General features: G+C 39.1%; 1 protein-coding gene across 2 annotated transcripts in view; it reads right to left on the reverse strand.

Moving 5' to 3' along the window:
* The window catches only part of EDIL3 (EGF like repeats and discoidin domains 3), a 261,173-nt gene that overhangs the window by 67,178 nt on the left and 181,209 nt on the right, over positions 1–12,786 (reverse strand). For both annotated transcript variants that reach the window (XM_076362438.1, XM_076362437.1), the window contains one exon: positions 7,385–7,566. In XM_076362438.1, the coding sequence (XP_076218553.1) occupies positions 7,385–7,566 (182 nt within the window). The remainder of the gene's footprint in view (positions 1–7,384; positions 7,567–12,786) is intronic.

The following is a 12,786-nucleotide window of genomic DNA, read 5'->3' on the forward strand; positions in this document are numbered from 1 at the left end:
TGAGGGAGATCTGCAGCCAGCAGACACTGCTATTGAGTTCACTGAAGTCAGTGAACTTATGGCAGACTTTGACTAGCTGAAGATCTCTTCTAATTCCTGCAGTTCAAAGGTCCTATGTGGGATAGTTTTGAGAGAATTACACTGCACTTTCATTATTAGTTTCTGTTCTCTCCTGCCAAGGGCTTTCAGGTACTTACTGCCACTCGTCAATATCCTCCAAGGAAATCGTCCTATGATATTAGGTCAAATTTTGGAGTATTGACAAAAAATGCAGAGCTTTAATAGTTTTTTCAGCATTTAACTTAGCAGATTAAGTCTTCCTATATGGTTCAAGTCACCTTACATGATGACTCCAAGATTGTATTTCATAATGGCCACACATGGTTCACTTGGCCACATTATACTAAGCTGAGATCTATATTAAGTAATATTACATATTTAATCTATGACGACAGGTATTTTTGGAAGCTGATACAACGGTACTCATGAATGAGGAAATGAACTTTGACAAAATGAATGGTTTGACAGATGGTAGTTTGCTTAGAGCTCTTACTAACAGATGTTTGAATGAATGTTCTGCAAGAACTCTGTGTATTTTGGGTTTTATCATTTTATTAGCAAATAGCTATCACCTGGTGTATACTTGCTCTTTGGATGTTCTTGATGTGGAAGCTGCTAATTTTTTTCCTTGCCTTTTTTGGAGAAAAAAACCCAACACTTTATTGATTCCTGCTTGGGGATAAGAATTATGGAACTTAGAAAGTCTTTATATAGATATGTTTTTTTGTGTGCCACAGTAGTTATCATTAGGTTTGTGAGATTCACAGACATACAATTAACTATACCAGTATTAGGGACTGCAAGCTCTGAAAATGTGAGGCTGAGCGCCAGAGGTAGGATTGAAACCACAGGTGGTGTGGGACACACTTGTGTAAAAACCAAATTAAGCCGCAAATAATAACATACATTCTACCTACCAGAAACATTATCCCAATATATTTAGACTTAAAAAGAAAAAAAAGAAAAGCATTCTCAGTAATCACTAAATAAAGTACCAACATGGCTTCTGGAGTAGAAACTAGAATTTAGATTCTCTCAAACAAGTATCCTTATCACTGTGCTGCACAATTCTTCTCTTACCCTGCTGATTTTAAACTATCTTAATGTAAACACCATATCCAAGAACACATCAATACACTATTATTCCTCAGATATATTATTAGTGAATGCTGTGTACGGGCAATACTTAAGGAAGACTCTGGTGCTCCATTTTCTCTGGATGAACGTCACCATCACCCATGCAGCGTGCTGACTCTGTGCAAACCCTCCAAGGCACTGGGCATTTCCATGCATTTCATGGGATGCCCAATGTATTGGTTGCTAATTAACCACTCTGATTTCTGCTGTGGAACAAGTTCTTATAAGAACTACATTTTTGTGTCTCTAACTGTACTTAGTTGACCTTAAAATTCTAAATTACACAGGGGCTTTGGAAAAATTTTACCCTGAATCTGCTGAGGTAGATCCCTTTCCATCACAGGTCACCTTTTTTATTAAGAGTCTCTACAGGAAGACTATTTACTCAGAGTTTCAGGAAAAACAATGAAGAATTTTTCTTAAAACTGTGCAAAGTTATTAAAAAAGAAAAAAAGTATTATTTAAAACAGATGCACTGAGAAGGTAAAAGTAAATAAACCCAATGTATTTTATTTTGGACTAGAATACTAATATATTCAAATTACTAATTAGAAGTTGGGCACCTTTTCCATCAAACTGTTGTATCTCAAAATATGGAGTTTCATCTGAACTTTATCATATAGTTTCAGAAAAGCCATTTAGGGAAGAAATTAGAAAAATGTTAGAATTAGAATGCTTTTTTCATATATTCTAAATAAGATTTCTAGCTTTTCCTTTTTGAAATCACATTTGACATTCAAAAATTGACCCCCAAAAAGAATAAAAATATGAAATAGAGCTGGAAAGGGATGAATTATTTGTTGAGGAAAAAACCCCAAACTAAATATTTTGGAAATTTTTGTATGCAATAAAGACTAGGGGGAAAAAGATAACTTCTCAACCTGAACCAACTTTATTTCCCATTTTTTGATTCTGCAACCAAACTGAGCAGTCCAGCTATTTTGTAAATGAATCCTCCTCCTTCTCACAATAATAAAATTAAATATTTGAATATTTTATTTAAAAACCAATTGCTAACCATACTGATGTCTCTGCAGAAACGGTTCCTGCTATTTTAATGAGGGATAACAAAATAGCTTTTTATTTTTCTATTTAACAACTTACATTTATAAACAAGTCTCCAGCAACAGTTCAGGTGTTCAATCATAGCTCCCACACAGTGGTCTGATAAGCAGTAATTAGTTCATTTTCTTAATATTCTTCAGATGTAAGGTATGCCCAAATCTGCTCTTGGTGGCTGTGGATTAATACTGACCTTCTAAAAAAAATTTCCATGTCCAAAAGACCACAAAGCACTTCAAAAAGAGCTGGTGGTCCCTTGTACATCATTAAAATTATTGCATCACCAGGCACATTCCTCACAGGAACCCGCTTCACAATCAATCACACTCAGGGGATGAGCCGAAATTAAGGAATCTCTTGTTCTCAGACGTGATAGTTCAGTCACGGTGCAACAGCAGCAATTGCACGGGAACCAGCAGGCACTAATCTTTTCCACTCCTTGCTTAATGAACTGGCCACAGCCAGGACCAGGAAATCAAATTTACCCTATCCTTTCCGTAATCAAAACTTTCCCTGACCCCTCCTGACTCGAAACATCATCTTTGCCAGCTGTACCAATATTTGCTGTGTAATGCTTCCTACCAGACTTCACTGTACACCCAGATTTTTGCTGTCTAGCCTTAATCTGATACCTTCTACACTATACCTCTTCTATTCCTTTACCCGCCTTCTTACTTTGTTCTAAGACTGTCATGTATTTCTGAGGTTGATATTCTTAGGACTCCCCGGTACATTGACGACCCAACCCAGCCCAGCCTGCCCTGCGATGCAGTGGCAGGAGCCACTGAATCTCTGCTGTGAGCTCCTTCTCCGCTCCAGGCTGCCTGACATAGGTGGTATAAGACTTACTGTTGGGCAAATTAAAATTTAGGAAGGTTCATCTATGGACAGAGAACCCATTGCACTGGTATTATTTGCCGAACAAAAAGACCATACCTACTCTAAAAGTCTAAAGAAGCAGGTCTATTATCTTACAGGACAATATTCACCCACCTTGCTCTCTCATCCCTGAGTATGGTTCCTCAACATGCACCCTTCTTCCAAAGCTACTTATACACCTTAACGGCATGACTGAGGATTTCGGTACTGTAGGCCTGTCCTATATTGCTAGTTATACCAAATTATTCTATCTTGTCTCACAGTGTTCTTCATGACATTCCAGTTTATGCATTTTTGGCATATCCACCATGGCTGAAGTCTTTGTGTATTACAGCAATAATAACTGCAGTGATATAAAAAAGGATAATATTTTATGGAAGGAAAGGGAAACCAGTCATGAATAGGGGAAAAATGAGTTGAGAAATACTAGTTTTGGGTGGTGAAACTGGGAGAGAAGAAGAAATATAAGGTATAGGCATGGATCTCTAGGTACAGTGACCATTTTGGTTATATCTCAGGAACAATTAATGAAAAATAGAAGTGTAGGATTTTTTCTCATTGTATTTGGAAACATTAAAAGTTAGTGTCACTAATAAAATGTTAAACAGTATACACAGGTGTTATTTTATCACAGCCAACCTATGAGGAGAAACAGAGGTCAGCAGAACTTTAAAAGGGAGATATGACTTACTCTGACTTTAATTTGCTTTCAAAAACATGGTCACTGACACTTTAAATCACAAGCCAATTACAAGCATTGTAGTGCCATTACTAATTACATGCTGAGAGTGTAAATTTAAAACGGCAATTTCAATTTTCAGTTCATTGGGAGAATGCAGGAAAATGAAATTGCATACTAATTAGTTCATGTGTGTCAGACACCTGAAAGATTAGAGAAAAAAACTCTGCACTCATTACAAGTGAGTTATAAGCACAGCACTCAAACCTTTCATTTGCCAAGCTGCATATAAATAAAGAAATTAAATGACAAAGAAAATTGGTAATGATGGAACAAGGCAAAAATAGCTACAGGCCTATACATAATTATACTTTGGGGGACTTTGCCTGTTACACACAGCTTCCTTTAGGATTTATCTAGCATTAGAAACTATAAGAGGGTAACGTGCTACTGCTTTAGGTTCACTGTGTTAAATGTTAATTTACATTTCCTAAAAATAGGGTTTCTGGCTTTGTAACTTTCCACTTAATCTCTGCCAAATATTCACACTGTTTTTCAGGAGCCATCTTCTGGACCAGCTGCTTCGTCACTCAGACCAACATGGAAAAGGTCCCATATGCAGACCCCTCACATTAGGATCCGGGAGGAAGCTGGTGATACAATAAAGAAAGTAAAAACTGTTGTTAGAGGGAGCATTTCTCCCACAGGACCAGAAGGAAGGTAGCCAGAAACTTAGCGCAAATCAGAGTGTGCTGACTTTTTGTAACCTTCCACAAAGGCTTATGAAGCATCTCCCTGTCCATTATAGAAGCTGTGCAAAAATAAGATATGGGATTTCTGCTTCTCCTCCTCTCTCAACAGAAACTATTCACCTATATAAGGGTCAGCAGCATCTGCCTCTTACAGTGTATTTCACGCTTGAAGAAAAAGACAGTGGTCTGATGTAAAGAACTACTATACAGCACATAAAGTGTGAGTTTGTGGAGGTCTGTACCTTTGCCAAATCAAAACAGGGTTTCTGCAGAAGACCAAAAAGCACTTTTCCTCTACAAGTATCATCTCCCTGACAAATTTAGATTTGCTGTTCCCAGGTGTTTTAAGGAGAAAATTCTTCAGAAAAGGAAAAAAAAAAAATCCTCTCAAGATTTAAACTTCTGTTTTTAAATTACAAAGAGTATTTTTATTTTTACTCTGAACTAAAAAGAAAAATAAAATACTTGGCAAGTTTTGTGAACAGTATTAAAGAAAAATGAGAAGAAAAAAAAGAGAATTCTAGGTGCTTAGTACACATTAATCATCTCACTTAATTAGCTTATAGAAAGTCCTTATGTACTATGACTGTCAAAATTACAGAATAACCTGCATGGGACTGGCACTGCCTAGATTAGGTCATTAACTCCAAAAAAGAACAAATTGTTCAAACCTGATGCCATGGGCTGAGATTTGTAGACACATTTTCTCCATTGGTCCAACCTTCCTTCCAGGTAAGAGCAAAGGGAAGACTTACCTGGGAGCAAAGTCCAATTCTGATCTGGGTAGAAACCTAAACAGCTGCCTGACAGCTGCCTCCACGCTGGGTGGTGGCTTTGCCAAGTACAAACGTGGAAGCAACAGACCATTAGCCATCCCCATCCAGTTCATCTCCTAGTAAAGACATGTCTAGGGGGCCAATGCTAAATGATTCTGAATTTCTTCTCCAGCTCATTTAATAAAGCCAACACTCTAAAGCAGCCCAAAAGCTACTGTAACACTGACTTCTTCATTATCCGTTAAAGTTACATTAGCTTTCTACTCCTGTGAAAATAATTCTGCTCAAGTCCCTTAGCGTTACTCTTTCCAGTTCTTTTTCAATGTATAAATTTTACAGACTTCCTAACCCCTCCGGTCTTTACGGAAGAAAACTGACTTAAGATGCATTGAAGGGCCTTTGTGTTTTCACTCTGCAGTGAATAACAAACAGTAACACCGGCTTCATTTTTCAGAACTGACAAAGTCCAGCACTCTCACTACACCAGTTTCAGAAAACTTCATTAAACCGCGCTTTGTGCCTGTTCTCCAAACACGAGAAATGAACAGGTAATCTTGTACACTTTTTCCCCACATATCTGGGAACCGCTCAGAAAAATCACAAATGGTAGTCAGTACTAAAACTTGAATATGAACAAAAATTATGCCACATACACTAAGGTAACTTCAAGAAGAGTGTGTCTGACACACCCAAGGGACATACGGACAGTTCAACTTATTCAGCGCTGGTAGACAAGACGCTCAAATAGCATCTTCTGCTACTCCTGTGGTGGGTTCACTGGGAGGGAAGCACCCTCTTCACATATTGGCTTCGGGGGGACCTTATTGCAGCCTGTCAGTACTTAAAGGGGGCTTATGAGAAAGATGGTGGCAAACTTTTTAGCAGGGCCTGTTGCGACAGGACAAGGGGGAATGGCTTTAAACTAAAGGGGGGTAGATTCAGACTAGCTATAAGGAAGACATTTTTTACGCTGAGGGTGGTGAAGCACTGGCACAGGTTGCCCAGAGAGGTGGTGGATGCCCCATCCCTGGAAACATTCCAGGTCAGGCTGGACGGGGCTCTGAGCAACCTGATCTAGTTGACGATGTCCCTGCCCAGGGCAGGGGGGTTGGACTAGATGACCTTTAGAGGTCCCTTCCAACCCAAACTATTCTCTGATTCTATGATTCTACACTCATTAGTGCAAAAGGTTTTCCCATAAGTATCTAACATCACCTTTATTAACTAACAGTTGAAAATGCCAAAGCTTAGCCCAATTCACATATCATGAAAAGAAAACACCATAAAAGTAAAGAGCTACAGCAATCACTAGATAATCATTATCTTCATTAAAATACAGCCACAGGACTTCATATTCACTGCTTCATGACTTTTACTGAACTCATTTGCTGGGCACAGAGAAATCCAGTCCACAAAGAGAGCATTGCCATTTGAATCATTCTAGTGCTAACACCCTTGAGTGGGAATGAAAAAAATATGTATTTTCAGCCCCACAAATGTGGTTGAACTAACAGCTATTTCAACCTTAATTAAAACAGTTCTTGTTACTTCCAGCATGATGCACACAATGCTTAACCTGTGTGCCCAGAGCAGCTCAGAAGAGAGGACAAACTATTTCTGCAGGCTCTGGTACAGCCAAAACCACATTAAAGCACTCTAGAATTATGCCCGAGGAAGGTTGCTTGTGTCAAGGTATCTCCATCAAGAGATATTGCTGCTAAATGCTACTAAGGACCTAATGAGCAAATGTAACGTATGTGGAAAGCAGCTTCCTTGAAAAGGGTCTTTGTAAATTTGCTTCCATGGTTTAGAGCCACAATGGAACATATGCATGCATTTTTTTAAATAGAAAGATTTGTGCGTTTGTACAGTCGAGATTATTACTGTTTTGCAATTAAATAGTCCCTATAGTCTAGGCTACACTTCTGACAGTGAATAAGAATCTAGCTATTAGTTTACCACTTGTCTTCATCAGTTTCTTAAGTGACTCTGGCAATTGAATCAAGGAGATTTTTTTCCTGCTCAGCTCCATCTGTTACCTGAATCCATGGCCATCTGTCATTTTCTGCAGCAGTCCAAGCATTCACAAGACCCTTCTTATTAAGTCGTGCATAGTATGGATACCATTTCTGGAGTCCAAAAAGAGCTCGATGAGTGGATGACGCAGTAATTTGTTGGTTTGACACAATTCCTCCTTCTATGCCTAGTGGGCCAGAGCATCCTGCAAATGGAAACAAAAAAAGAAATGAATGCAACTGAAATGATCAACTCTTCTGAGTCCCAAGTGGCTGTAATTACAAATAGCATACAAATAGATCCAAATACGTTATTAGAAGAGATTTAAAGCACTTGGGTAGCATCTTCTTTTTGTAGAAATGAAAAAAAAGGTACAAAAATATTGCTTGTAAATAACTGTTCCCATTGCAAAATTAATGAAATAGATTAAGCTTTCAATTTCTTTTAGTTTGTTCTAGCTGAAGATTTGTGAGTTTGGGTTTTACGGATACAATGCAAGAAAATGGTAGTGGTCAATGGCTCAATGTCCAGATGGAGACTGGTGACAAGTGGTGTCCCACAGGGGTCCGTATTGGGACCAGTACTGTTTAATATCTTCATCAATGACATAGACAGTGGGATCGAGTGCACCCTCAGCAAGTTTGCAGATGACACCAAGCTGAGTGGTGTGGTGGACACATCTGAGGGATGGGATGCCATCCAGAGGGACCTGGACAAGCTGGAGAAGTGGGCCCGTGTGAACCTCATGAGGTTCAACAAGGTGCAGGGTCCTCCACCTGGGTCGGGGCAAGCCCTGGTATGAATACAGGCTGGGGGATGAAGGGATTGAGAGCAGCCCTGCCGAGAAGGACTTGGGGGTACTGGTGGACGAAAAGTTGGACATGAGCCAGCGATGTGTGCTCACAGCCCAGAAGGCCAAGCGAATCCTGGGCTGCATCAAAAGCAGCGTGGCCAGCAGGTCGAGGGAGGGGATTCTGCCCCTCTACTCTGCTCTGGTGAGACCCCACCTGCAGTACTGTGTCCAGCTCTGGAGCCCTCAGCACAGGAAAGACATGGACCTGTTGGTGTGGGTCCAGAGGAGGGCCACAAAAATGACTGGGGGGATGGAACACCTCTCCTATGAGGAAAGGCTGAGAGAGTTGGGGTTGTTCAGCCTGCAGAAGAGAAGGCTTCGGGGAGACCTTACTGCAGCCTATCAGTACTTAAAGGGGGCTGATAAAAAAGATGGGGACAGACTTTTTAGCAGGGCCTGTTGTGACAGGAGAAGGGGGAATGGCTTTAAACTAAAGGGGGTAGATATAGACTAGCTATAAGGAAGAAATTTTTTACACTGAGGGTGGTGAAACCCTGGCACAGGTTGCCCAGAGAGGTGGTGGATGCCCCATCCCTGGAAACATTCCAGGTCAGGTTGGACGGGGCTCTGAGCAACCTGGTTTATGTGAAGATGTCCCTGCCCACGGCAGGGGGGTTGGACTGGATGACCTTTAGAGGTCCCTTCCAACCCAAACTATTCTATGATTCTGTGGGTCTATGAAAATGATCCTTAGATTCAAATACTGAAATAGTTGCTAAAAGCAAATTTAAAATTCTGTAATTACTGCAAAGTTCCATATTGCTACTCTTGCCACAGAGGTTAGCATTTAGCCAATATGCTACATATTGTTAATGCAGTTATCTTTAGAAATATGAAACTAGATACATGGTATTGTTCAGTTGCATTAAAAATAGTTAAAGGTCTTATACATCTAATCAGCAAACCACAAAGTATGCATTTAACTGTAATGTTCAAATGTTCATAATTTTATGTGTAGTATTCATCATTAATTTATTCACCTGAAATACTTGCAGATGTAATCTTTTTTAAAGTTAAGATATTTCTGCATACATTGTTTTCTGAAGCCACTCCATTTTGGTACAGGAACAAGAGCATTCAGTTATTGTGAGCAATCCAAACAGAGAAAAATTTGGAAATTCATTATATACAAATGATTGGCAGTCTACCTACTATTAAATACCCCCAAACACTTTCAAGTAAATAAGATTTTTTTTTCTCAACTCAATTTTGATGCAGAGTATAAAAAGAAGCTAACTGGAGGAACTACTGTAGCAGCCGATCTTGCTCAGTTGCCCAAAAGATCTTCTGCTTTGTGGGTCAACTGCACTTCAGCAATTTTGAACCCAACAGGATAGAGCAGATGTTTACTCTACACTTTAGGTTTTCCCAGAGGCCTGGCAGTGTTTCACCTTAAGCAGCACCCAAGAATGAACTCTGAAATGGTACTGCTACAAAATCCTTACACCATGTGGGCAGAAAGTCACAAATAATTTAATTCCTCATTAATTTAAAGTTACAGAGAAGAAAAAGTGACCAGTGCAATTTTGCTCCTCTCGGCAGAAGCTGAGGCAGGGAGACAGTGCTGGGAGTCGCTGGCAATACAGTCCCTGGGTATTGTGTGTCACTGATAATGGAGACAAATATAAATTAAATTGCAGTTTTAAGTTTATTATGGAGCAAGGGCCACGGACAAGCACATGCTTGCACTCTGAAAAGATAAACTAAAACCCCCACAAAGGTGGGGTTCCAAATCTGTTACTTCTTAAATACAAAACCTGGTTTACTTCCAGAATATGCTTAAATGAAATCTTGAAATTAATGACTGATTTGCACAATATGATGATTTCATCCACATTTTTAACAGTCCACAAAGCTCAGCTAGAATCTAAAGTCCTCGTACTACTTTTTTGTGTCATGTATCACCCAATAATAAAGGCGGCGCATTCAGCACTTGACTAATAACTCTGTTCATGCTGCACAAAACAAAACAAAATGCAGCTCTCTCCTGCTGCTGTGCCAGGTGTGTAGTAGTGCCAGAAGAAAACAAATTCTTTGTCACCAGCATAGGCAGGGACTATACAGGTCGTATTAAAAAAAAACACGTATGTTGGAAAAGTGTCATTTTTCATTGTGTTATCAAGCGTTACTTAAAAATTGAAAGACCTATTCAAATCTTAGCTCTGTTTCTGAAATCTTTTCATCTAATCAGCATAAATTCCTTTAGTGTATAAACTGCCATATCTGCTTGCAAGCCAGAGGTAAACTATTCTACTTTCCAAAGAAAATTTCATATTTTCAAAAGTTTCTTATATTTACTTATTAAAATGTCTTTGTTGTTTCATGATGGAAAAGACAGTGTGCAGATGTGTGTCTATATGTATGTGTAACTCACAAACATACACACGTACACATAGGACTGATTCCAGCTTACCATGAAATTAACCACCCCTAACAGCTGGTATAGACTGATAAGTATTTAAAAATAGAGATGTGAGGAAACAGAAGAGGCGTTTCCAAGACGAGCTTAAAAAGGAGGCATGGAGGTATGGCAGGTGTTTTAATATGGATGTGGAGCATACAGCTATATTCTTTATAAATATTTTCCTCTCATGGTGAGGAGCACAGGGTGAGGACACCTGCCAGCCCTGCTAGCGTTATTCAGTGACCTAACGGGAAAAAATGTGTGCACAAGGACAGAGCCTCAGCATGTGTCAGGGCCAGTTTTGAGTGGGGTCCAGAATAAGGATATTTGGCTTTAGCAGGTAAGTTTCAAAAGAAGAACACATATCTGATGATGAGACCCTTGATCTCCTATAGACAACCTAGCTTTGGCAGACTTGGAAGAGATGTGGATGTCCATTGTTTTTGCTTATCGTCCTTTGTTTAAGGTGCAGGACTTTGTGGAAAGTTTTGATTTGAAGGTATGTTAGTTCTCATGCTTGAGGTGCATTAAAAGGTATTTGAAATATGTGTGAATTCCTTACAAGAGAAAGGTGAGTTTTCCTTTCTAAATTGAAGGCAGTTAAATTACCAAGTAGAGCACTTAACTCCACTTTGTCAGTTATGACCATATATGGTCAGAAGTGTTTACCTTCCTTAGCTTTAGGAGGATTATTCCTGAAATCCAAAGCAAATCTCTACCTTCAGGGAATAGGTACTTCATTGTACAAGCTTCTTATTTTAATTGTAGTTCCAGTCTTGGTTTGTCATGTTTGTCAGTTTTTCAACGTAAGTTAAACACAAAACTTACCACTCCTAAAAATTGGTTTTACCCCATTAGAGATAATTTCTACAGAACGGTGTTCCGTTCAAGCATAACAACATGAGATGTGTAGGAAATATGAGACTGGATAATAATTTCTAAACAATATCAGCCTTACAAAGTAATATATATGTATGCACCACTAAGATCTGTCTTTAGAGGACCATCTTTTTTCACCGCCCTGAAGGACATCAGATCATTTTCATGAGGTGGGAAGCCTGGATTAGGCTAAAGCTTAATCCTGCTCAAGGCCTGCTTGTAGGTCCAAACCACAGATCTTGCAATGCAATCCTACTCTGACCATAGCAGTGCCGATGAACTGAGCAATTTCCTAGGGACAGGTCTGGCAGATGGGCCTTGAGGAAGCCCTCTCAAGGCTATCTCTTCCTGAGACATAAGATACCTCCACATGCATCATGAGGGGTTTTTTTTGAGTAGTCTTACCTTGAACTTGGTCACATTGAATTTAACTTTCAGTTTCATAGCCAGGTCAATCTGTCTTTCAAGATATTTTTAAAAGTCTTCAGGCCATTTTAATAATGCTAAGTACATTTCTTAAATTACGATAACATTTTGCTATCTTACTTATTTATTGAATAGCCAGGACTCCACCAGAGCTTTTGCTAGGACTCTGTGAGTAAGCTCCTTCCACTGTTAAAACTGCCCATTTACCCACCCTTTCGGTCTTTATTTTTAATGAGACTTTACAAGAAAACGTTTCAGTTTACTTTCTTTTATCAGTTGAAAGGAAATAGTTGAACATATTTTTGGATAGTCAAATACCACACAGCAAATGGACTTCTCATAGCCATATGCTCATTAATTTCTTCCAAATACTCCAATAGATTTGTGAGTCATGCTTTCTCCTTACAAAAGCTCTAATGGGGCTATTACTCTCTAAATTCCCAAGAAATTTACTTTGCCTGAAAACTCTCAGCTGAATAATCTACCTCTGGTTCCATCAAACATGTTGTACCAGTAAAGGACTGGTTACAGGCTAGCTTCTGCGTAAGATATTCAATTTGAGACACAAACAATACTTTTCTTCAAGTTAAGATACGAATTATTTCTTTTAGTGCTTAAGGGCTGTGATATGCCATTGACTACTAACAATGAAGGAAACAAGCAAATGCAGCTTTTGGAGATTGTTTGTCTTTTAAATAAAACTGAGATACATATTTTGCAGAACAAGTACAAGCTGTATTATATTTTGTTGTTATACATCTGCTTCTATTAAATCCACAGTTCATTTAACAAAAATCATGACAGCTTGGGAAACTGCAGTCTCCGAGGAAGTAATATCACTACAGTGACTCTGTACAATTCAG

Source organism: Aptenodytes patagonicus, chromosome Z, assembly GCF_965638725.1.
Source record: "Aptenodytes patagonicus chromosome Z, bAptPat1.pri.cur, whole genome shotgun sequence".
In the NCBI taxonomy this organism is placed as follows: Eukaryota; Metazoa; Chordata; class Aves; order Sphenisciformes; family Spheniscidae; genus Aptenodytes; species Aptenodytes patagonicus.